At 42.6% G+C, this 26,883-nt stretch overlaps 2 protein-coding genes across 2 annotated transcripts; one reads left to right on the plus strand and one right to left on the minus strand.

Moving 5' to 3' along the window:
- Positions 1–9,085: 9,085 nt before the first annotated feature.
- On the minus strand, positions 9,086–12,522 carry LOC133973933 (serotriflin-like). The gene is made up of 8 exons (XM_062412005.1): positions 12,433–12,522; positions 12,300–12,303; positions 12,087–12,190; positions 11,280–11,370; positions 10,672–10,814; positions 10,487–10,581; positions 10,021–10,103; positions 9,086–9,280 (listed from the first exon to the last, which is right to left on the minus strand). The coding sequence occupies exons 1-8, from the start codon at positions 12,520–12,522 to the stop codon at positions 9,153–9,155; spliced, it is 738 nt and encodes a 245-aa protein (XP_062267989.1). The 3' UTR covers positions 9,086–9,152.
- A 3,684-nt stretch (positions 12,523–16,206) lies between these two features.
- On the plus strand, positions 16,207–26,834 carry si:dkey-12h9.6 (macoilin). The gene is made up of 11 exons (XM_062410677.1): positions 16,207–17,218; positions 18,902–19,043; positions 19,190–19,316; positions 19,435–19,558; positions 19,927–20,105; positions 20,825–21,287; positions 21,377–21,535; positions 21,955–22,125; positions 22,898–23,024; positions 23,965–24,169; positions 24,758–26,834. The coding sequence occupies exons 1-11, from the start codon at positions 17,142–17,144 to the stop codon at positions 24,946–24,948; spliced, it is 1,965 nt and encodes a 654-aa protein (XP_062266661.1). The 5' UTR covers positions 16,207–17,141; the 3' UTR covers positions 24,949–26,834.
- The last annotated feature ends 49 nt before the right edge of the window (positions 26,835–26,883 follow it).

The raw sequence follows: 26,883 nt of genomic DNA on the forward strand, positions 1-26,883 counted from the left end.
GAAATCCATCCATTTTCATGTTGTCTTGCTTCTTATAATCAAACAAAAGATGAAAACATAACCTCCTCGGTGGAGTTAAAAATACTGTTTGCATGTGACTGTGGAGGTCAGAGGCAGCTCAGACTCCAGACCAGGTACAGGCTCAGTACTTAACTCAAGGACACTGTGACAGGTGTGAACTTATCGGGCTCTGGCCTCTGGGGTCAGACGCTCCACGCATGACAGTTATGAAACCGGCTCCTGTGTCGTGACCCTCTGAGAGAAAGACTTTAAAGTATTTCATCTGCGAAATGAGCAAAGAAATATCTTTCTACATATTTTGTGTGTGGCTCATATCTCACACATCCAGCTGTAGTCTAAGTTGTGTCGCCTTGAACCTGCAGCAGGTTTTTTTCATGGACTGGTGTTGAAACGCTCGTGGAGATAAATGTTAAAAAGTAAATATTCCCGTGGACTCGGCTGGACACGTGTCATTATCTCCATGTGCAGACTGCAGCCGGCCAAGGCCTGATGCAACGCTACAGCAGGAGCAGGTGGGATAAAGGAACAAGCTGCTCAGTGGGCAACTGGTGAAAACGATGAAGGTGAGAAAACCCGACAGAATGAAGAGGTCTGCTCTTTTCTGATGAACCGCATGTCGTCGGAAATGCATCTTATTCTACCACCCTTATTTACTTTTGCTTGATAACCGGAAAACAGGTGAGAAAATCTGTGAAACACATGAAGTAGTTTCACTTGTTTACAAAGGAAGGAGAGATTAAAGTGTTATAAAGTCAGATAAAATGACTCTGCACCCTCACATGTATGTTTGCAATGAGTTCAACATGTCTTTTCCCTGATGCACCATGGTGGCAGGCACAGGAATGCAGAGGATGATAGTGGGGCCGACACCTCCTTTCCATCCCGGAGGGCAGCACTCCCGCCACCCAGCCCCCCAGCCCCCCAGCCCCATCTGAAGTACCCTACCCCTCGTTTCCTGTGGCTCGGGCTGAGGGGAACAATCGCCCACCCTGATAAGCTCGCTCGGAGGGAAGACGGCGTAGATGCGTAATCACCATGTTGGCTGCGGGTAATCAAGAACAATCACAAGCCCCCTTCATGTTTATGTTGCGGCGGCCCTTTGTGGTTTTTAAGTGGCCAACCATTATTTCCCTATATAGCCTTGCATGGTGGTTTGCTGTCACTTCTCTATTTGTGCTGGGTTTATTCTGCCTCCATTCCCACAGTTACTGGTGATGGACAGAAACTACGGCATCAAATAGAAACCAAATAAAAGTTAAGATAAGGTCTGGATGAGAGACACTGCCTCCTCACGCCCTCCCTGCACCGGCATCTGGTTCTGGGCTCCTCTGCAGAGGCTGATAAGGAGCGCTTGTTTGAAGAGGGCTGGGAGCGCTTGAATGTTTAACAGGTGTGCGGAGGATTTAGGGCTTGTGCCTATAGCGTTACGGTATAGGATGAGCAGCGGGCATCAGTCAAAGCCGAGTGCAGACAGAGGAGCGTGCGTACAGTGCGAACACTGTGGGACCGAAGCCACATGTGCAAAACGCGATACAGAGAAATGTCCGACATGTGTTTTTCCCATGACAGCGGGAAGATGTAGAGCAACCGACCCTCTGGAGCTATTCCTGCTTTTTGAAAGATGTTTTTTTCTCTTCTCATCACTGGACGCTCTCCAGATTAAATCCTCGAAAGTGAAACATTAAAATAAGCTCAGCAGTTTAAGAGTAGATTAGAGTTGAAGATGCGCTGTAAAGATTTCAAGAGATGAGATTTGCTCTATGGTATTTAGGATTATGTAATACTTTGATGGCATTAGCCGGCTTCCCGTCCAAGTTTGGTTCTACTATGTCGACATTTCAGTCAACACTGGAACTATGCAGTGTATTCGAGGGAGTGTGTGTAACAGGCCAGCTGCAGAGAGGCGGTGGACGGGGCTGCTGGTTCTGGTGTTGAGGGTTTAGTTACTTTGCAGTGTCATGGGACTTCTCTTATTTATTCAACCGCAGATAAATCTTTGCTTGACTTCTTAGTTTCCTTGATCACAAGGATAACACAGTCCCAGGCCACAGCAGGTATGAAATAACATATTCATTCTGACATTTCTCAACGTGTCGGGGGGGGAAGTGGAAAGAAAGACCTGTCCTGATCTCGCCTTCTGCTCAGAATGTCACAGCTAAGCCGGGTTTTTCTGTCCGATTTTTAAATGTCAAGCTAATTGTAAAGCAGAGCGGGTGGAGATGCGTTTAAAGACACAACTGGTATTTTTTACTTTTTAATTCTCTGCCGTCTTTATCCTTAAACGTTTGAGTGGAGCTGCTATTCGTGTTATTGTTTGATGAAAGCCCCTGGACAGGCAGCGCCACAGCTTCCTCTGCGGCACATCCTGATGCCCGCCTCCCTGCAGTGAAGCTGTAATTGCTTTATCTAGCGCCGGCTTTTATAAATGACGCCTAATTGAGGGGCTGTCGCCGCACCCTTTCCTCACGTGGCAATCAACCTGCCGCGTTATCACCGCATCTTAATAAAAACTAAAAATGATTGGGCCACAACCCAGGACTTCCCATCGAAACGGGGAAAACGAAGGAAGGAGGAGGGGGACTGAAAAACCAGCAGGGAAAACATCCTGACCTAAACGACATGGGGAGTGGGCTTTAAATGCACAGGATGTGGAGATCTGTGGATTGAGGCATGTCAGTGGAGGAGAGACGGGAGGAGAAAACGACTTGTCACGCAAACAACGGGAGGAGCTACGATATAATTAGTCCCTCTGAAACATTCACAGTATTCACAAGTGGCTGGCGTCCACGAGCACAGTGGTGCCAGCTCCAGCTGTTTCATTGAATCTTAGTTCAAAGCAATTTAGCAATATTTGCTTGTGTGCAATTCAGAGGGAATGTCTGTTAAACATGTCTGTTGTATGATTGTACAGTTGTTTAAATGTTTGCTCACATGTTAGCCATTGTGGGAGGCACGGTAATTGCATAAGAGCCGGCCAGATGTACAGTATAGAGAGCGGTTACTGTATATGGGAGGCCATGTGTTTTCCCTCTCTTGACAGAAACGCACCTCAAGCCAAAGCTGTGAGAGCGGCACCATAAATTCAAAAAGACACGGCTGATTTCTAACGTAACAAACCGCAGCAGGTTTATACAAACAACCCGGTGTGATAATATTTTCCAGTTTTCTCCAGGTATGCGTTTGTATATGTGTGCGTGCACGCACTGTTGCTTTAAGGGTTCAGGGAGAAATTCTTAAACACAAACCTCGGTATATTCTATTGCAGTGATATATGATCACAGCATTCACATTTACTCCTGTAAAAACCAGTATGTAAATAAAGCTACTCATCAACAGGGGCCTCCTTTTGAGTTGAACATTTAACTGGATGGAGGGAGGGTCAGAATCTCTACTGTCCCAATTTGGCCGACAGTAGAAGTCAACACAACCGTATATAAAGATGGACAATGTGACAACTTCCTGAGAGTGAAGCCGAAGCTACTAGATCTACAGGTCCTAAGCCCCTCCTCCTAAATGTTAATGTTAATGGAGATAGACCAGTCAAAAAAGTTTAAATACTCTTGAAATGTATTTTCCTCAAAGATGGTTTCCCTTGTTTTATGAAGTTCTTATCATTCTGATGTTCACGTGTAGGTTTGTAAGCGATACTATAATTTTTTTTATGCTATGAAAACGGAGTAGAACAAAGTGATGACAGCTGAGATTGACTCCTAATTGGTCGAGTGTGTGAATTGATCGAACCTTGATGAACAGGACAAAATAAATCAATTTGAAACTGCCAAAAAATAATAAAAACACCATAAGTCTGTCTGTCCTTGTGAAAACTTGTAAACAACATCTAATTGAGCTTCTCAGGTAACGATTGGTTCTAACAAAACTTAATTCCTATGACAGATTCAAACATGGCCGACTGTTAAAAGACCCACGTCAAGGAGAGACACCGTGCAAACAGGACCAGGGCAGCGCCACACCCTCCTCTGCTGGAAAGTTCCCCTGGTGCAAACTGATGTCAGTGACTCAGTTTTAAAACAGACTCAAATCTTTACAAACGGACGTGGGGAAAGATTTACAGGGAGTTTGCGCCGCCCACTTCTCTCCAGGAGGACCCGACCTTCCGAACTATCTTTTCTCACGTCACGTCTCCAGGAATGCATTGGTTGCCGCTGACATAATGAACCCTGAGCGATTGACCCCGGCATGACCAAGCCATTCCTGAGTGAAGCGTATGGATTCGGTTCCTGCGTCTGTCCGACACCGGCTAATGGCGAACAGATTTACCCAGGATGAAAAAAAGGAATGTTCTAGCGGCCTTCTGTGTGAATGTCAGGCCGGGAGAAAACGTCTGTGTCAAATTACTGTGGCAGCCGCGATAAGCAGATGTAAAGACCCTCGGGGCTTATTTTTTATTAAGGCCAAGAAGGGTTAAAATAGGAACTAGGGTGAGAGCAGCACTCTGCAGAGAGTAATGCACTGCTCTCATGCAATATTTGTCCTCGTGTCAAAATGCACCAAGAAGCGAATGTCTTTCATGAATTTTTTTCCCAGGAAGAACAGAAATATATATCAGGAAATATTGAAGTTGACATCGAAATGCACATGAGGATTGATAGCATTTATAATTGTTTCAGGAACCATAGGCACCTCCAAGCAGCTGCCTCGCTCTCAGGCAGATTTAAATCAGGTGACCAGGAGCTAAAGCAGGAGGCTTTGAGTTAGCAGAGTGTTCGCAGGTAGCTCTTACCTCAGTAACGCCGTTAAAGCAGTTAACAAGAATGATGGACGTCAACTTGGGGTCTAGAAAGGAAAGAAAACTTTCAGAGAGAGGACTGCATTTTGGATTTAGAGGCAAATAAAAACCATTTGTTTGATTATAAAAGGACCCTCAGAACGATTCAGCAGACCCTGGGTGGGGGGGGGGTTGCACCGCTCAGCCACACCTGCACAAATATGACCTTCGAGGAAGATCATAAGAAGCCTAAAAAAAGTTTTGGCTGCAGTAAGGAAAGAGAAAGTGGTGCAGGATTTTATGAAAGAACTCAATCTCCAGCTGTTGAACATGAGACTGGATCTGCAGCGGGAAACATTGCTTTCATGGGGGGGGAATGGATTCGATAAAACACGAGCAGTTTCTGGAACTAAAGACTCCTCCACATTTTGCCTTTTGGATATAAGGTTATTTTGACCCTAACCTTTTCCTGCCAGTGTATATCAAAAACCACCAGGAGCAGTTAAACATCCGACCCTGCAAACCCCTCGGAGGCTCCAGGGTTTGCAGGCGTCCAGTCTTGCTCTGTGTTTGCTATTTATCTTTTAGCAGACCATCGTGTTTGGACATTTTTATAATCAGTTTGGTTTTTCTGTGGATACACATCTGCTTGTAAAAGAAACAACTTTCTCTTTCCTCTCTCTTTCAATTTAGTATCAATTTTCCATCATACGTCCTAATGATAATCATAATAGCATAATAGGACTCAATTATTTCCCAATAAGAAGGATAAACACAAGCGTAAAGCATTTTCATGCCACATTATACCAATAATGAAGAGACTGTACTTAAGATTAAAAAATATATCAAAAACAAAGTGGAAACTACACAAACAAAGACATATTTTAAATACAAGTTAAAAGGTACTGCATGTTTTGGACACATATCCAAAATGTGTTGTTTTTAATGGATTCAAAGAGTTTAAGGATATTTTATTCACACATAAAGCCAGTAATTATAACCATAAAACCTTAAGGAAGTCTTATTGAAAGTATAAAGTCGTAAAGTAAAACCCTTTTGGATTTGTTTTCATTTCAAATCCACAATAAGTGTAAATGTACATATAAAGACTTGATTGAACCAAAACACAAGAGAACAGCTCAAAAATAAGTTGATTATTTCTCGAGTCCGTTCTCGCTCCTGATTTTATTTTCTTCACAGTTGTGTTTTGTGTGTGAGCTTGTGTTTTGCCATACATTGTGTTTGGGATACACCCACATGAACCATTTCCGCCGCCGCAGGCTCTGGACCCCTTCTCCAAATGTTTGTTTAATGTGCATTCACCGGCGGACCATGGAGTGAGACCATGGAGTGAGACCCGACTGCTAATGGCTGACGTGAAGCAGGCCTGTTTTATTTAGCCAAGCCGGGCTCTGCTGGGAGAACTCAGACTTGTGACCACTGGTTGAACTTGCTGCCATCATAAAACCTCAGTCGCACTCACAGCCACTTGAGGAAGCCCTGGGGGGGAGCTCCACACAGGGACCCATTCCACACACTGTGAGCTCCACGGGACAATATAGGGAAGTATGTGGTTATTATAGAGGCAGCTACCACATGCAGATTAGAAATAAAGTGTTTGCGATGGCTACAGCCCTCCTTCCCTCAGGCCTTTATCAATGAAAGTGATCTGTCACGGCCGCGGCACATCTGTTTTCAGGGGCCCCGGGTTCAGATGATGAAAGCTTGAGAGGTGCTGAGCTGAGGGGCCCGGTAGCAGGTTTTGTTTGTGCTGCACCTAAAAGCACTCAGCAAGAGGAAGGAAGCTGCAGCGCTGCTTCAATGCTCGTCTTTCATTGGAGGCCTCCACGGCTGTTTCTGGGCAGGAGATCACTTTGCACAGGTGCAGTGTGGAGCGGCTGCATGAGGCCTGTAGGGCTGATCCAGGGTCTGCGGTGTCAGACCACTTAAAGGTCCTGAGGGGCAAACAGGTTTAATCTGAACCTCTCACTTGTTTACTTTTTAACTTCCACCAAGGAGGTCATGTTTGCGTCTGTGTTTGCTGGTTTGACATGACCCATAACATTTTGGAGTGTGTGGAATTTAGTGCAGATCCACACACAAGTCTGGATCTGGTGGATTTAAACATGGTTTCATGAGGGGTAGGGTTTTTGTCAGCCACTGCACGGTAACAAAAAGGGCTAGAAACCTGTAACTACCACATGTGCAGCTGAGATAAGTTGACACCAGTATAGGGAATCAACCGTTACTCCTCATATACAGAATTTAAGGCGCCTGTTGGTTTGGTCGGAGCTCAAGCGGCCCATGTAATCTGTGGGGAATGTCACTGGTGTTACTGAAACAACTTCTCATTTATTAAAACCCTCATATCTGGTGTTCAAGGAAATTTACAACAGACACATCTGAGACTTTTAGACATTTTTCATCAGGGTTTTAAAAAATCTAACACGGTGAATCAAGAATTGCTGAACTGAGCCCGAAGATCTTTTTCTCTCAGTTGTAAATGAAGTAAGGGTTCTTTTTTTCTTTCAGCTTCCTGTTTCTAATCCAGAGGGATGTGATGAGGGGAGATAACGACTGTCTTCAGTCAGGACAGACGGATGTATCTGATCTGTGTCCTCCTGCATTTCTCTACTTTGCTAGGAAAATGTCCTAATGTGATTCTGCCAGCGTGCCTCCCTCCCTCTTCCTCTCCTCTTCCCTCCCCTGTTTCTCTTTCTATCTTCTCACACTTTCCTCGCCCTCCTCTCTCAATGTGACTAAACGAGGTAAATGTCTCCACCGCATTTGATTATTTTCTCTGTCACAACACAAGCAGAGAGCCGCCTGCAGGAGCTGTAATGAGCTCTCAACGTTCAACAATCAGATTTTATGAACATTAAGACGAAGCGAGACAATCTTTTCCTGCAAAAAACTTCAAATTTCACCACTTCGAGATTCACTGTTGTTAATTAAAAAAAGAAAAATTCACAAGAGCTTTAACCGTGCACAACATGTCCATGGTCCTTATTTCCCCGATATTACGCAATCTGCTGTCGAGGAAGACAAACCTGACGCCAAAGTCATAATCATCTTCGACCGTTGATAAGCCCCACGGGATGGCATGGCCGGGCTTATCGAGCTCGGCCAAGCCAGAGGACCTCTGCTGTCGCTGGATCCGCTGGCAGAGTGAAAACAATAATGTATCCCCTTATCTCCCCCTTGCTGGGGGAATAACCCTCCTTCCAGCTCCCCTGTCTGCTCCCTGCAGGCGGTGCTCTCGTCGGGCCCTCTGGGATTTCGTCTGAATGACTCCTACACGCCGTCGAGAGGCTGCCACTGGCACTCGGACAAGATTACAGGAACGCAGCCCACGTGTTTGTCGAGAGACGTTTGTTATCACATGGAAAGGGAGCTGCGTGTGACAAAGTGGCAATAGGTTAACTATTGCCTGCTAATGTTTTTTTTATGAGCCAAAATGAAAACAACCTCTGCTGTCAGCGCGGAGTGGAAACCAAAGACGGGCTCGTGGGAGAAAGAGAGAGAGAGAGAGAGAGAGAGAGAGAGAGAGAGAGAGAGAGAGAGAGAGAGAGAGAGAGAGAGAGAGAGAGGGGAAAAAACCCTGGTTGAATTCCAGCCAGCTGAGTCTGCACATCCATCTGTGCTCCTCAAATGTGGCCGGCGAGACTCTAACGCACACAAACACGGCCCTGTTCGAACCAGGGGCCGGCTGTGCAGCCAGGGCGTGTGTGGTTGACCCCTGAGGAGAGGCGCACGCTCGCAGCCTCATGACGGAGCCTCGCTTCTGATCTAAAGCGGCGGGTTAAACGTGATGGAGAGAAGAAGGCCAACTTCCACAGCTACCATCGAAAGCCTTATTGTTCCTTAAATTTATTAATAACGATCACAATTATAATGATTCAATTGTACATACAGTGTGTTTTAATATTTAAGGATTCAGTCTGTTCTGATTGTTGGATTTATTCCACAAAGCCAGACTGGTTTGTATTAGCCTCTGCCAGCAGGTGTGGTCGCCAACTGTTTCTTGGCTCCACTTTGGGAAATACTTGTAGAGTCCACCTCTGCCGGACCCCGTGTTCTCCTTCCACCCCCGCGGGGCACGCCATGTTTGTCCAGAGAGGAGTTGTGTGCCAAATTAAATATCCTCCGTCCTTAATCTCCGCTGTTTGCCGAACAGGTCAAAGCGCTTCCAGTGTGAAATCAACGGGAAGCACTAGCAGGATTGTCAGGTTGTGGTTGTTGTGTTTTATTTTGTGGCGGGGGGGGGGGGGGGGGGTGATTAAGTTGAGGACACAAAAAACATACAAAACACAAGTGTTTATGATGCATATCTTTATTGAAACTGACCGATGAGTCGAAACCCACGGTGTGTGTGTGTGGGGGGGGGGGGGGGTACATGTGGCATTTAAATGAATTGAGAGCTGCACTTGCAGGAGGCGGGACACCAAGTGGCCACGTCCGGGTTGGTGCAACCGTGCTGCTTCTTCAGGTCCGGGCAGTTACTGTACTGATCGATGTGGGGACAGGGGTTGGCTGGAGGACAGGGGGAAAAGAGAAAGTTAATCAGGATAAGTCGGGGATCGAACCCCTGACCCTGTGGTCCACAAATGACTCGCTTTACCTCCCATGCTTCACTCTTGCATACAGAGATAATACTGTTGTCCCACTTTTTCTACCCAGGTATACACACTATAAAATATCTTGTATGGAACTATTTGATTCTATTATACAGTTAAACCCACCAATAGCTGAAACATACACATATGCATGAGTTAAAAGAGCAAAACGTTCCTTAGTAAAACAATCTGCTCGAGAAGTTGATGTTCAGGAACTACGATCCTGAATATTTAAAAAGATATTGATCTTTAAGTCTTTTCTTTCTCTCTGTACTTTCAGAAACTTTGCAGACTCCACACAATGAGGTTCTACTCCTCAACACATAGCACGTTATTATCTTTAATGACTTATCTTTTCCTTTTGAGCTATTTAGATTGCTTATTATATTCTTTGTTTTCCTTATTCTTAAAGTGCCTATTGAAAGGTGCTCTATTAATGCATTTCATTAAAATTATTGATTTTGTCATTCTACGGAGGATGGTGAGGATAATTATTGTATTAGATTGTAGTTAATGTGTTTCTCTCTTCATCAAAAACCATCTTAAATGTGTCATCTTTAACATTTCGTGTGTGATAGTAATGAGCTCATTTCTCTCCAGCTCAGCCTCTCAGGTTCGTTGATGAACTAATCGATGTGTGTGCTTGTCGCCACTTACTGCACAGTTTGTTGTCGCAGGCGTTGGGGCAGTCACCGCAGGAGGGTCCTGCTTTGTAGGGGTGAGTGAACTGAGAGTTCCCCCTGTAATGTAAGGCAGAGCATCAAATATTCAACATCACAGCGTAAGGACTCGGTGGAGTCAGCCCAAATGTGTCACGGACGTGCTCGGAGGAGGCCGAGCACTTTTAAATCACTGTCGAATGACAAGCGAGCAAAGTGGTGAAGGAAATTAGATCCAAACTGCAAATGTTCTCCAAATTACTTCATGTATTACTGCTCTGCTGCTGCATCCACTTTATTATTTGCCTTTAATGATGTTTTCAATTTTACCAAGGTTAAAAAAAACAGGGCACTTTTATCAGAAAAAGAAAATAGATGCTTCGTTTCTTCATTTTCTTTTAAATTCCAACCAACACAATACACAGATATAGATGCACAGACATCTTGTGAAGTATTGTACTTACGGTGGGCAGTACTGGCACACATAGAAGTACTTGTATTGAGAGTTGGGGCAGTGGGCCATTGCGCAGCCGATCAAGTTGGACCTGTACCACACAACCTAAGGCGAGACACAAAATGCACAAGGTCACAAAGGAGAAATAACTTCGGTTTGTTTTTATATATCTATATAAACTGTACATGACCGCACCTGTGTGTAGTGCCCGATCATTCCTGAGTTGATTGCTCCCACTCCGTATTGATAGTCCTTCACCTCGTCGTACCAGGCCTGGATGGCGTCACTCCACGAGTTCTTGCTGCTGGACATGTACAGGTTCTCTCCACAGCCACTAGCTGCAGTCACAGATTCACATGTTTAAAATCCTGTGTTTGATCCATAATCATATAATGAAAGCCACTTTATTAACTACACCTCTAACTCTAAATTAATCGAAAGCAATATGTCTCAGCCACAAATTTGACCTACCGTGGATCAGGTTCAGAGAGGATTAAGTTAAGATAAAGCGATATAGCAAGAACTTATTTCCAACTTTGTTTAGTGGAATATATCGATCGGAAAAGGTTTTACTCCCTAATATCAGTACCAGCCCCAAATTAACCATATAAGTCGGGCTCTAGTTTTAATTTTAACTAAATGCTTGTTATTAAAGTTGTAGTTTGCAATGAGGTTTCTGACATTTTCTCCAAACCAGAAAGAAAAAAATACGGATTTCAGTAAATAACATGTTTCCTTTCCATATCTGCACATGAAGCGACAGTGTTTTCCTGTCGGGTCGTTTTAAAACAGATCGAACTTACTGCTGATCGTCCTGGCGCTTTTATGGCTGTGTTTCATGGAGCAGCTGTTGGCCCATTTCTGAGCGTTGGCTGCAGCCTGGTAGCTCCAGCTCTGCGGGGAGCCGAGGGGAGAGCAGCCGTTAGATCAGCACATGTAGATCACCACAATACATCAGACGCCATTTAATCAGCATATGTGTATATGCATATCAAATGTTCTTAAGTATCAAAAGTATCTGGGGTTGAAATGTACCTAAGTATCAAAATTTATAATGTTATTAAGTTTTTATAGTAGTCCTATACAGACATAACATTTTTCTCTTCAGGATTTAACTCAACTGACTGAACAATAACCATATCATGTATAATTTTACAAATTTGGAACCCCAGATGCTGATGTTCAAATAGTAATGCTTTAGTGCATCTGAACTTCTAGGGAAAACAAATAATCAACACAACAGAATAAACAAGTGCCTCTTTCATCTACCCAAGAACACTAATAGACCACAGTATAACCACTAAAACATTCTGTCAATATCCCCCCCCCACCCCCCCACCCCCCCCACGCACGGAAAACACGCTGCCGGACCTGCACATCTCCCGAGGCCACGGGAACGTGAGTGAGCGAGAGAGAGAGACCTCCGATGCTCAAGTAACGAGCCAGTTTTGAGAATATACGAAGTAAAAAGTACAGTATGTGAAAAATCTACTTAAGTACACTAACAAAGAATTTCTATTTCGCTACTTCCCACCACTGATAATATGTTGCATCAATAATACTTTGCTTTTGAAATCATAACTTCATATTAATGCACTGTTTCTTTTTACCATTTTCAGCATGTTGCTGGCAGTGGGCTGAACACTTCTCCTCAGGTCATTGTGCTTGTTCACGATCTCAGTGCTGTCTGAGGCTACCACCTGGACAGTTTCTTCTAAGGGACAAAAGACACAGAGAACATTCAGAAACAAACCTAATGTGACTCTGAATGATGAAACTGAATCTTACTGAAGGCCGGATGCAGGAATAACAGTTACACTCACCCTCCTGCAGGTGGGAATTCAGAGACGAGAGAAAAAAGATGTTAATTTTTTTATGTTAAGACAACTTGGATTTGTAAAATGACTAAACAAGGATGTTCCTCATCTGTTTGCTGCCTGATTATTTTTCACTTACCTCCGAAGAAGAAGAATGAAAGAAAAATGCCCGGGTCACCTGAAGAGAAGCCAAGAGGCCAAAGGCGCACAGGAAGCTGAAGGTGTGCATACTCGCGGTTAAGTTCGAGAGTGTCTACTTTCCAAGGGCCACAGGTGCGATATATATACACTCAAGACAGTGGACACGTGTTTGATTCAAAGGCTCAAGGGCTTATGAAGAGAGTATGTACTCAACGTGACAGCGGTGAGAAATGGTGGAAGGCCGTTGGTCTTTGTTTACACATCTGTGTTAAAGGTGCATTAAGCATGTTCATCATATTCTCCCCGGGGCCAGGTTATGGCCAGTGGTTGTGTCTTATCAAGAAAGAACTGGGTATCTAAGGTAAACCTCAATAATATCAAAATTAAATATGATTAAAAAGTTAAACTAACACAAGGAGCGCCGCGTCCTTGACAGATGACAGGAGTCGCTTTGATAAAGAGCAGGTATGTTTGTTTTGTTCATCAATAAGGTGATACACTGAGTATATAGAGTTTAATATAAAACAATAAAATTCATAAACATCATATATACAGTAATATATGACGGACTGTAACACCTGTGGTATCGAGCCATCGTCTTTCAGAGGAGCCACAATGTCAAGTCTCAATGTAACTCTTGGTTTTCTGCTGCTTCATTAAATACTCATATATATATAAATATATATATATATATACTTCAGTCGACTTTTCACATATCTGTACTTAAGTTATCTGCAAATAGGGTATTGTTAAAATATTTTCTTACTGTTTGTATAACAGAGCACGACAAGGATATCCGGGAGAAGAAACACACATTTAAGACGTAACCAAATATGCTTAAAGCATTTAAGCTGGGCCTGCGGGAGGTACACAATTTAGTTCTTTCTGCAAGTTCTCTTTTTAGGTTTGTGTGCCTGGAACTTGTTTCACTTTGCTGAGTCATCATAAAGGGCATTGTGTATCATTCCTTCTACCGATGAAAGGTCCATGTTTAGTGATATTTACAGAATGTTTTAGTGGTTATATTCTGGTCTATTAGTGTTCTTAGGTAGACAATTATTTCTCACAATAATAATTAACCATGATTTCCACAACAATGATGGTAGGAAACAGATATATTAAAACAGGCAACATTTATTTCTGTTAATCTGTTTCAACTTTGCTTAAATTCAACTTAATTGAAGTACTTTTGGTGACATCTATCACTACATACCTCCATCAGTCTGTACTTTTTCAAAAATAGAGAAAAAAATGATTTAATTATAATCACTTTGTTACAACGATGATAAAGCTCAACCAAAAGAACACATGCATGTGACTGGGGTGAAATGTTTCTAAGTGTCTTCTTAATTTATTGGGTCTCATACTGTCAGCTGCCAGAGTTTTCTGGTCTATAATCCACACTGGTCTCTCCTCATGTCCTCCTTCATTCACTGTGAATTAAAGAGCAACACAGGCTTCATCGTACGTTCTTTTCAACTTGTTTTTTTAACACTGTGTCTTGTTTGTCACTGACTGGCTGATTCACACGAGACCCTAAAAGTCTGGATGTTGGTCGGGCTGGTAACGATCCCTCCACAGGTTCACCTTCAGAAACTTTGTTGAGAGTTTTACTTCCTCTAAATCAGCCATTCCCAAACTTAAGAATGCTGTGGCCCAATTTCAAAACTGAAAAATGTGTGCGGCCCACCTACACCCTTAATCACAACTATATGATCCACACACAGGACTAGAATCATACATATTATTAATTTTATAGCAAAAATAGTTGTATATGAACACAGGCATATGCAGTGCAATTCCAATAACATCCACATTTAAGCATAACAAATTGCAAAACACCAATGTAAAAAAAAGTGCAAATAGGGTATTTACTGTTCGTATAACAGAGCACGACAAGGATATCCGGGAGAAGAAACACACATTTAAGGCCTAACCAAATATACATAATGCGTTTAAGCTTGGCCTGTGGCAGGTACACAATTTAGTTCTTTCTGCAAGTTCTCTTTTTAGGTTTGTGTGCCTGGAACTTGTTTCACTTTGCTGAGTCATCATAAAGGGCATTGTGTATCATTCCTTCTACCGATGAAAGGTCCATGTTTAGTGATATTTACAGAATGTTTTAGTGGTTATATTCTGGTCTATTAGTGTTCTTAGGTAGACAATTATTTCTCACAATAATAATTAACCATGATTTCCACAACAATGATGGTAGGAAACAGATATATTAAAACAGGCAACATTTATTTCTGTTAATCTGTTTCAACTTTGCTTAAATTCAACTTAATTGAAGTACTTTTGGTGACATCTATCACTACATACCTCCATCAGTCTGTACTTTTTCAAAAATAGAGAAAAAAATGATTTAATTATAATCACTTTGTTACAACGATGATAAAGCTCAACCAAAAGAACACATGCATGTGACTGGGGTGAAATGTTTCTAAGTGTCTTCTTAATTTATTGGGTCTCATACTGTCAGCTGCCAGAGTTTTCTGGTCTATAATCCACACTGGTCTCTCCTCATGTCCTCCTTCATTCACTGTGAATTAAAGAGCAACACAGGCTTCATCGTACGTTCTTTTCAACTTGTTTTTTTAACACTGTGTCTTGTTTGTCACTGACTGGCTGATTCACACGAGACCCTAAAAGTCTGGATGTTGGTCGGGCTGGTAACGATCCCTCCACAGGTTCACCTTCAGAAACTTTGTTGAGAGTTTTACTTCCTCTAAATCAGCCATTCCCAAACTTAAGAATGCTGTGGCCCAATTTCAAAACTGAAAAATGTGTGCGGCCCACCTACACCCTTAATCACAACTATATGATCCACACACAGGACTAGAATCATACATATTATTAATTTTATAGCAAAAATAGTTGTATATGAACACAGGCATATGCAGTGCAATTCCAATAACATCCACATTTAAGCATAACAAATTGCAAAACACCAATGTAAAAAAAAGTGCAAATAGGGTATTTACTGTTCGTATAACAGAGCACGACAAGGATATCCGGGAGAAGAAACACACATTTAAGGCCTAACCAAATATACATAATGCGTTTAAGCTTGGCCTGTGGCAGGTACACACTTGAGGCTTTTCTGAGATTCCTCTTTTTAGTTTTGTGTGCCTAGAACTTGTTAACCTCTGCTAAGTCATCATAAGGGGCAATGTGTATCATTCCTGCTACTGATGAAAGGTCCATGTTTAATGATATTTACAGAATGTTTTAGTGGTTATACTGTGGTCTAGTAGTGGTAGACCCAAGAGGCACTTGTTTATTCTGTGGTGTTGATTATTTGTTGTCCCTAGAAGTTCTAATGCACTAGACCAATACTATTTGAACCTCAGCACCTGGGGTTCCAAATTTGTAAAATTATACATTATACGCATATTGTTGTTAGCATTTTTTAGTCAGTTGAATTAAATCCTGCAGAGAAAAATGTTGGGTTGTTTTGTGTCTGTATAGGACTACTATAAAAATCACTTTGCATTTTTAATGTTGGTACTTTTACTTTTACTTATGATACTTAAGTACATTTAATAGGAGCTACGTTAAGACTTTTACTCAAGTCATTTTGTGACGGGTGACTTTTACTTTTACCGGAGTCACTCTCAGGTAAGATATCTGTACTTTTACTCAAGTATGGCTTTCAAGTACTTTACACACCACTGCTCTTTGATGACAAGATGACATATTCAAGTTCAAGAAAACTTTTTGTGTCTTAAAAAGTTGTTTACTGGTTGAATTGTACAATATATGTGAAAATTTAGACACGCCTACATTTCATATATATATGAAGTGAGGTTTAATAGCATGACATGTCTCGCAAGGGTCGATTGCTGTGACTGTTAAAATGGTTTGTTTAAGATTAAAAACTACTACAAAGACATGCCACACAATATTAAAGAAATGCAAGATCAGTAAAGTACAAAAAAACAAAGAGAAGCATAAAAATTACAAACCTTTGAAAATTACCTCAAAGATAAATTAAACAACCACTTAGGTCATAAAACTAACACAAATACACATTGATTTAACATAAATGAACATAAAAAGACCTTCAACAAACACAAAACTACCAAAATTTGGCTTTTCAACAACTTTCTTCTGATCCGTCCAAAATCGGACATTCATGCATTCATAAATTTATACTTTTGTATTGAAGTAAAACATAATGCAAGTAACTATATGTGTTGACTGCAACTGTACCATTGAAACACAGGAGGGTCAGATTGGCGTAAGACAAAGGTTAATAAATAAACATTGATAACATGTACATGTACACATTTTTACAATGGGTCTATAAAGCAGTTTGTATAATTATCAATATTAATATTATAATATTGATTTTATTATTATAGTGGGTGTGTTCAGTGTGCAGATCTGCTCCCCTCCTGCGTCCAGCACTGGTAGGTGCACCCTCTACTGCGCATGCGCCGACCCGCTGGTCGCCTCTATTTGTTCCCAGACATCATCATCATCATCATCTTCTTCTTCATCATCCTCATCTTCATCATCATCACAGGTTGAACTGAACATCCTCTGCCACAAAGACGCATCTCTCGCTCTCTCTGGTATTTGGATGTAGTCTCTCGCTCTGATCTGTCTTTTGTTGTCGGCGAGACACAGCGCGGAGCAGCAGAGGAAGAGGAAGAGGCGGGAGGAAGAGGAAGCAGCCTTAATCATAATAATCATAATAATATGAAGAAACGCTTTGTGGACGCGAGCAGGCTGCGGAAGATGAAGAAGCTGAAGATCACGGAGCGTCTGTCTGAGAGGTAGATGTGCAGCTGTGGTCTTTGTGTGAGATGTCATCGCTGTCACCTGTCTGCCTCATCACCCCCTGTCTGTCTGTGTCTGCGAGGCGTTGTTAAAACCACCAGCTTCTCTTCATCATGTGGTGACTTCATCCTGCTTTGTTTACACACACACACACACACACACACTCACACGGATCAGCAGCTGAGGAAGTGAACGTGGCCTGTTGTTCCCTATAGTCTGCTGCTGTGTGTACAAATATCTGCTGTGTGTACCAGATGTATATTAATACTTGTGTTTTTAGACAAGGCCAAAATAAACTATTTTTGATTTAAAAGAAGCAAATAATAATGATATTATAACAAAGCTATTTTTATTTGGAATTAACTTTTCTGGAAAATAAGCATTGTTTTATTTATTTTGCATATTTCACTTAAATTTGTAAGAAAATATGTTCAAGATATTTGACTTTACAAAACTTGCGTTGTTGCACACATTTTATTTAGCATGTTGGGAGCTATTGTGATTATTTTAAATATCTAATTAAAATCCATAATCCATGGAATTATAAGGCAAATTCAAGCCTGTATTGGGAAGATGAACCTGAATTTAAGATGCTCTTCTCCTGCCTCATGTCTCTTTAATATGAAATATTGCATTTTGTTGTGGAATTACTTTTCATTTTACACTACTAGTGAGGATACCAGGGAGATGAATTAAAATACACTAGTTTAGTAATACTACAAAGGAAGATTTGAGATGTTGTGGTTCTCCCTGATCCTTTCCGATGTGGAATAACTTTTTCACATTAATAATGAAATAACCAGCGGGATACATTTATATACACACCTTTAAATGACACGCAACGTCCAATCTGTGCTCACGCAAAGAATCTAAGATGCTGTGCTGCTCTGTTTATCTTTGCTTCCACTGTTAAAAGATGAAGTAAATATTGTTTGATGATTACGTTCACAATAGCATTGATGTGAATTAGAATAATCTCTTTTAGTGCCATTATAAAGCCAATTTGAATATGTAATCAGGATTTAAGCTGCTGGGTTGCTTTCCCTTGCCCACATAATTCTTCCAGGTCAGATAATTCAATCGGATATAAGATGATTTGGAAACAACTTCCATGTTGTGGTGAAAAAAATCCCCATCAGGAGATGTTAAACCACACACCCTCCTCTACGTGTGTTATTAAAAGGCCGATTTGATGATGGGGATGTGTAATGGGATGCTGTGGAGCTCCCTCTCTCCTCCAGATGAAATATTGCCATGGTTACCAAACAAAGAAGGGGGTGATGTGATGGCAGCCTATGGACGGGCAGAACAAAGGAGGAAACCACAGCTCCTGTTCGGCTCGTGGTCGCCGGAGAAAATGAATGCGGGAGCAGTCATTGTTCTCCGTGCGCCTCTACTTGAGAGGATGTTCTGCACTTTTAAGATGCAGCTGCTCAATTACAGGCTTCACGTCTCGTATCCGATTCCCAAGCGTTTTATTAGCTTAGGCGAGTGTGTGTTTGTGTGTGTGTGTGAGTGTGAGTGTGTGTTTAATGTCCCGGGCAAAGAGGCGTATTTCCACGTCTATATTTACTGGAATCAAGAGGCTGGACTGCACATTAGTGTCACCGCCATGTTGATATTTGACATTTAAAAGGCAGTTTTCATGCGATTTTCTTTTTTTTGTATCGCTCCTCCAGTGCGTACACCTTCCTGAAGTTTATGGTGATGTGGACTGTGGTGCTGCTGGCGGATTTCATCCTTGAATTCAGACTGGAGTACCTGTGGCCATGCTGGCTCTTCTTCGGCAGCGTGTACACAACGTTCCACTGCCACGGCCTGGTGAGACTACCCCCCCGCCTCCCCCACCACCCCCACGCCCCCCTGCAGTGTCATTCCAGACTGTGTGCAATGATGAGGACGATGCTAATTCCACAGAATAAATCCAGTGCCTTTGACTCAAACTGGGTGTTTTTCTGTGTTTGCAGGTGATCTGTGTGGTCTTCGTCTGCGCTGCCTTCACTCTCGACATCTTTTGTTTGATTTTTGTTCCTCTGCACTGGCTGTTCTTTGTGGCCAGCACCTACGTGTTATTCAATTACATATGGCACACAGGTGAGGCAGTGGAACATGTTTGTCATCAATATTAAGCTTTTTCATTTGAATAAATCAGTTTTATGAGGGTTTTTTTTTCCATCTCTTCACATCTGATTATTATTTGATGTCTTTTCAGAGAAGGGCATCTGCATATCCACGGTGTCCCTGTGGATTATACTTGTGTACACAGAGGCTTCGCTCCGACTCAAGGACCTGAAAACCTCTCACGCCAACCTGTCTCATCTTTTCGCTGCACACTGGTACGTTTGCCTGTTTTGGTAACGCCTCCGCCTGCGGAAGTGAAAATAAGTCTCCAGATTGAGGAATCTTGGATGAAATTAACTGAGCTGTCATTAATAAAAAATAGCAGCATCAGTATTAAACCTCTCTGAGTCCCACGTGTGCTGTCGAGAACCAGCCTCCGTGTTGGTGTGCCACAGATTACGGGAGCAAATTCACTTTTATGCTTCAAACCAAACGCCAGCCGAGTAGGATTTAAAAGATTTAATTATGCATGCATTTATTAATAGAGTAGGCATTAATAATACAAATCTGTCAGCCAAGATGTTTATATCTTTACAACCAAGCACGCTTACTCTAAGTGTCTCCCCTCTGTGTGCACGTGCAGTATTGGATATCCTGTGGTATATCTGGGGTTTGATGCCACCTGCTACTTCACCAACATCTTCAAGCTGCGCATACAGAGAGCTGTTCAGAGCGAGAACGACTTCCACATGCACCTCCTGCAGCACTCGCTCCCCCCGGGCCTGCAGGTCTTCCCCAAGACGAGCGCCGACGGCAGCAGCAGTGAGTTCAACTACCAACCCTCACAAATACACACTCCTTTTTGCTCTGTTAAATTTGTCTTATTTGTCAAACAAGATTCCGGCGGTGAGGGATCAGAGGTTTCTGTGGGAGGCGCTGGTTTTTCTCGTGTCATCAACTCTCAGAGTAACATCTCTGTTCTGCAGGGTTTATTACAAATAAGCAGAAACTGGGTGACTGGATCAATGATTACCTTAATCAAGAAGGTTATGGTTTTTCTCCGGTCTCGCTCTGACATAGATGTGATTGATATTATGTAAACATTCCCAGAGAATCCTTCATGGATCGAGGCACATTCAGGGAACTGATTTGTATGAGCGTGTTATTTGGAGCAGCTGAATTGAAAGTAAGTGGACAGCTTTCTGCTGCTTTTATCATTTTCATGCACTTTATTGTTCTTATAAACTGGAGGTGAGTCCATCCCGCTCAGCCACAGCTTCACCGTTGAGGAATCTTTGTCTGCAGCTAAAACACCCAAATGATGAAGATGAACTTTCTCTGCTGCTCTCTGTTTTAAATTTTTATATCCCTGGTGTAGAATTCAGCTTAGATCAGGTCAGTTCTTTAACGCTGAGGGAACATGATAACTGTAGGGAAACAGAAAACAGAAACAACACTTTTGAAGAACATAAGTGAATGGCTGTGACTCCATATGCAATACCGGGATGGCATTAACCTTTACTTGTTCCTGTGTTTTGCAGACTCCAAATGGAAGATAAAGACCGAGTCCAGTCAGTACCAGTGTCAGAACGGTGCTGTCGTGGCCCAGGATGAGGCACACACTGTGGACTGCCTCCAGATCCGCAGCGAGGAGAGAGTGACAGAGAAGGGAGTGCAGGAGGTGAGGTCAGCTGAGTCGCACCGGCGGCAATCGTCGACCAAACACGGGGCCGCCGGTGAGTCCAGAGATCTGCTGCCCGGTGCTGCGGGAGGACCAGACTCCTCTGCAACCCCGGAACCTCTACCTCAGGAGGAGCAGGGAAGCAAAGCCACGCGGGCGGCCAAAAGCTCCTCGCCCAAAACTCGAAGCAGCACCAACACGCCGTCTCCACCTGCAGCGAGGACCGAGAAGAAACAGAGGTCCAGCTCCAAAACGGTCAGCCCCAACCGGGACGTGGCGGACAAGACAGCTCCTCAGAACCACCACGCTGAGCAGACGAACAAGTAAGACTGGGATGATCCACCTCAGCTCGGTGTGAGATGAGTCATGTGTCGGTGAAATCAACGCTCCTGTGTCTCTCTCTGGATTTCAGGCTGGAGCAGGAGCTGAGGAAGCTGAGGGGGGAGCTGCAGGCGAGCAGGCAGAGCGAGCAGGAGCTGAGGAGTCACATGTGCAACCTCACCAACAGCGAGCGGAGCCTGAGACCGGAGGTGTCTCTGCTCCGACAGTCCAACATCCTGCTGCAGGGCAAGTGAGTGATGAAGACTCAGGGGAAGGGTCTCTGTCTGTGGGCGGCTCTACACACCAGGAGCAAAACTAACACAGGGGCTGAGATATGGAGATTTGTCTTATCCAATTAAAACCATTAATTAATGTTTTGCTGAATTGTGATGAACATGTATCAGAGTTTGGATCCCACTATTCTGAATACTGTACATTAACTCTGTCACCAACAATTTTTGTGTGTTTTCTCAGCACAAAAAAGATTACAAGCTTTTAATTTCTTAATTTTTTTAATTACTTAAAGTATATATGTTTCTCTTGTTTACACAGGTTTACCAAAACACTAATAATGACCTTTACCACTTTAAAACAGAAGTAAAATAAACAGACGTATTATCATGTCTGACCTTATCCAAATTAAAGTGAGTGTGTTTTTTTCTCCTGCAGGATTCTGTGTCTGTCTAAAACCAAGCAGCGGGACAAACAGAGCGGTGTGATGCTGGAGAAGAAGACCAGAGCGGAGACGGACGCCCGACTCTTTGCTGAGAAGCAGTTGGCTGATCTTCAGGCCCAGAAGCTGGAGGAGGCCGCCAGCTCAGCCCGGAGCCTCACAAACAGGTAAATCACATGGTCAGCGTTGAGGTTCACGGCCTCAGAAACTGGATCTGCATTCATTTACAGCTGAGTGCAATTAAACTCTGCTGTTAGTAACTATGCTTGTTTGCTCTCTTGCTCAGGGTTAGACATTAGCTGCGTTAGTTTGGCTGCAGTTACTAGGTACTGTTATTTACTGCGGGGTTACTGGGGTTGCTTAGCTTAGCATAATGACTGGAAACAGAGGGGAACGGTTAGCCTGGTTTTATTCAGAGTCACAGGGAGCTTTAAAGGTGTTGGAAGGCAGACTAGGAAACCTTAAAGACCACTCTAGCCGTATGTCTGCACTCCCTCCCAGTGCACAATCGTCGACCTATGCACTTGACCAATCGCGTGTCAGCGTCATCTGTCAATCATGACATCTCGCCCCGTTTTTAAAGCATTGAATAACCAATTAAAAACAAACTGTGACTTTTTTGTTTGGCCCATGTCCCATCTGCTAACATGGAGGAGATGGGGTGTATGACCCTATACTGCAGCCATCCACCAGGGGGTGATCAGGATGATTTGGCTTCACTTGTGGGAGCTGTCATGACGTCCATGTTTATTCACAGTCAATCTACTCGTCTAACTCTCGGCCCCAAAAAGAGCAAATAAGCATATTTTCGTTAATGCTATTATGTTGATGCATACTAATGAAATGCCATGTTTCTCTCTGTGTGATCTGGTCTTGACTTTGAATGAATCCCCTCTCTCACCGCTTCCAAACTGTTATTCTCTCCGTCTCCTACACCAGGCAGGAGCACTGTGAAACCCAAATGTTAAGGAAAAGGGTAAAAGATCTAGAGACAGAGTACAGACAACTACAGCTGGAGAATCAAGTGAAAGAGAATCGGGTGGTAGATCTAGAGAGGGATGTTGAGGTATTTGTTTTCCTCTATTTCAGAATGAACTTGTGAGTTTGTGTGTGAGTCTCCAGTGGTCCAGTACTTGGTTGTGTTTAGTTTGGTCATGTAGTAGTTTTGCTGTTTTTAGTTGTTGTTCATGATTATTTTGTTATTTTTTGAATTATTTGTGTTTGCGCAGTTTATTAGAAACATCCGTGGTCTTGATGACGATGGGAAGTTTAAGTGTTTTTTTTTTTTATTTAATTTTAGCCTGCAGTCAACGTATCATACCATGGACTATCAGGGCCATGTTGAAGAAACAAATATTCTGAGATTTGGAGAATATGGAGTTGTAATATGAGGATAAAGTCACCATTGAAGAAAAATTCAGAATGTTTAAGAAAAACGTTTAATATTGGAAGATTAAAGTTGTACTGTAACGAGAAAGTGTTTTATAATATTGCCAGAATGTAGTTTTAAATATAGTAATAATACTAAGGATCCAAAATCTTATATTTATATATGTGTATATATCATATTATGACTCTATTCTCCAGATCTCAGATTTTATTTCTTTCATTTGGCCCAAATACTCAGCCGTTCTATTGCACTTTGTCATCACATGGATATTTTCATCAGGTTTGGTCATTGTTGTATTGTGTGGTTTGATTTCAGTGGCGCACTCACACATGACGCATGCTGAAACAGATGCCGGGTCTTTCATACAAACATTACACTGCTAGTGAGTGCAGGTCAACTCCTTCAAAATAAAACTGTAAAAGTGAATGTTAAAGCAGAAAGAATCATCCATCAGAATATCACCGTGCAGCTTTCATGTTTTGGTGACTGTCTCGTTCATCATTGTTTCTCTGTGGTGCTTTGGTTCAAAATCACTTGGGAAACCAAAGTGCTGACTCCCTCAGGTGGTCACCGCGGGAAGTAAAACCAAAATGCATGTGTTCCTGTTTTGCACTAGTCCTCACTGTCGGTGTGCTCTTGGACTCAGGCGTTGGGAAAGTACCGCTGTGTGGAGAAAGAGACGGACATGCTGCTGTCCACGCTGTCGGCCATGCAGGAGAAGGCTCAGCATCTGGAGTACAACCTGAGCGCAGAGACTCGCATCAAACTGGACCTGTTCTCCGCACTGGGAGACGCCCGCCGACAGCTGGAGATCGCTCAAGGTTCAACCTCGTATATCATATCAGTTTTCTCTCTGTGTGCAACATAAGCTAGCAGCTCTCAGGTGTTAGGTGGGCGTGCAGCGTCCTCTCAGTCAGGCTCCACCCCCCCCCCCCCCCCCCACCCTCTCCTCCAAATATGGTTACATCTGGTTTCTAAAACAACCAAGATGGCGCTGGACTAAATGCCAAACTAGAGGCTCCCAAATGGCAGCTCTCAAACCATCAAGGTGGATTCCCACTTGGTTATATTCTTAAGTTAAAGGTCCACACCTCAGTGGTCAGTTGTTTGAATCACTGGAAATTTTGCACAATTTAATTTCTTGTACGAACCTCATTGCAGGACAAGATTTAGGCGTGAAACATAACTTTTGTCGATATAAATCTAATCTAACAAATTTCTATATATTTAACTGAATGCGCTATAGTTTCCCATATATAAATATCTGATTTCTATTGTCTGTAATAATAGATTTCAGTCGTCAGGCAGGTTGTGGCAGGGCCTGAATGTGAGCCTGTTAGCAGAAACCAATAGGACTGTTATAAATTATTCTATTTTTGTAGAATGAAACACGTTCATGTGCTCTACAGATAAGGTGATGAAGCAGGATCGGGAGATCAGCGAGATGAAGCAGAAGATCGCGGAGGTGATGGCCGTCAGCCCCGGTGTCTCCTACATGTCCCCCCGGCCTCAGGTGCCACAGTATCTCACCAAGCTGCTCAACTCCGAGCGCTACATGCTGAACCCACGAGCGCTGATGTACCAGTGTCTGAAGAAATGAAGGAACGCCAGATCCCCGGACCTCCTCGCCATCCTAAAAAAACTGGCGGGGGAGGGATTTGAATGGATTTTTTTTATCAGAGAGCTAAATGACAACACACAGTCGCCTACTTCCAGCCATGAGTGGAACCAGAAGGAGCCTCCACAAGTCGAATGCCTTTAGCTGCACTGACGGTGCTACTTCATTCTGTGTATTTCACGTCTCCTCTCGCACATCACGAGCTGGGAACCAAGAGATCTGATATGCAGAGCTGCCGCAGGCACGAGCTTTATGTGACGACGCCGCCATGACAGTGTCCACCATCAAACTGGGATGCAACAGAGAAAAGCACAAACATCTCGACCAGTTCACACACTGAAGGTTTGTGGGGAAACTGGTGCTGGGTTTTTAAACATCTGACAAAAGAGTAGATGAAGCGGCTGTAAATGTTTAATCCAAATGAAACTGGACCCGGTCGATCTGCCGCTCTCCTCTAGGATCTGAAATGATCTCACACCCGTAAGTATGAATTCATCCTTACCTATGATTTCCGATTACTTAAGTTCAAATTGTGCAAGTACGGTAATTTCTTTACGTTACAGACAAACTAACAAGTTACCGACTGCAGCTTTAAAAAGACAAATCGTTTCCTGACATTGAAGGAGAAACTAAACTCCAAATTCAATTATTGTTCTTACACACGGTTGTAAGATTGAAGGAAATACAATCATCTTTGTTTTAATCGTTGTTACAGATTTCTCTTGATCTGCAGTGATGCTGAGGAAATCTAATTAACATGGTCAAATTGATTTTATCTCTTCGACTCGAATGATTTTTGGTGTTTTTGAGGACCATATTATTGAATTGGCCTTTTTATATTCCTAGTGAACAATGACCTTGAACCAGGAAACTTACACTGAAGCAGCTAAATAGAAATAAGCCATTTTTATTCGTATCATTTACACCTCTGCTTTTTCATATTTGAAAATATCTCATGTGGAAAAAGCCTTATTATGTAAAACAAATATACATTCTGAAGCTTCAACAGATGTTGGTCCACTTAGCTTTAAAAACGTTGAACTCAACATTTACTCACACTAGTATGATAATAGAGAAATGATACCATTGAATCATGTCCTGAACCTTATTCTGTTCATGGACTTCAGCTGTATTTAAAACCTTTCAACAGAGCAAATATGCAACAATTATTGTCAGGGCCCGAGGACTTCGATCATTCAAAATTGAAATCCAGACGAAAATGATAGGTTCATTAAATTATTGGCATATTTCTATTCTTTGCCGACTTTGTTTGAAATTTCTAGAGCGACATCTGAGTGTTTCCCCTGAACAATGACGCCATGTTAATTTGTCTGTGATTGAGCTGGTCACCTTGAGGAGATGCAGCAGCAACAGGAGCTCAGCTTGTTTCCACTGACAGCTGAAAACTAAACGTTGATGCTCGGCAGCTTTCTGTCTCGCAAACGGAGAAAAGAGAGAGAGAATGTGTTCAAGAGTGACGCCATCGGCCGGAATTAGAGTCAAAGCAGAGTTGTGACATAAGAAGGAACGGTGTCGACCAAACGTGGCTCATGAATTTAATTACTGTGCCTATATACGCTACTTTCAACCTGGGAAGTGAAACACAGATTTAATGTGAAAGAGTAATGTGTTTGAATTGAAGTGCTATGTACTGTTTTTGTAGTTTTATTTTTTATTTTGTTGTTTTTTTTTAACTCACAATGTACAGAATTGAAAATCGCCCGCTGAAAAACACTCATGAACTGGATGTCGCCATTTTGGTAGCTTTTTCTTTAGAGTGTTCGTTTCTAGGGCGTTTTATATGGAAAAATATTTTTAGTCTCGCTGTACTTTTATTAAAACTGCTGTAATTTTGTACGGCAAATGTGTTTGTCAGCATGAAACGTGTTTTATTCAGCTGTTATTCGAGCACACATT

This window comes from Platichthys flesus, chromosome 18, assembly GCF_949316205.1.
Source record: "Platichthys flesus chromosome 18, fPlaFle2.1, whole genome shotgun sequence".
Lineage (NCBI taxonomy): Eukaryota > Metazoa > Chordata > Actinopteri > Pleuronectiformes > Pleuronectidae > Platichthys > Platichthys flesus.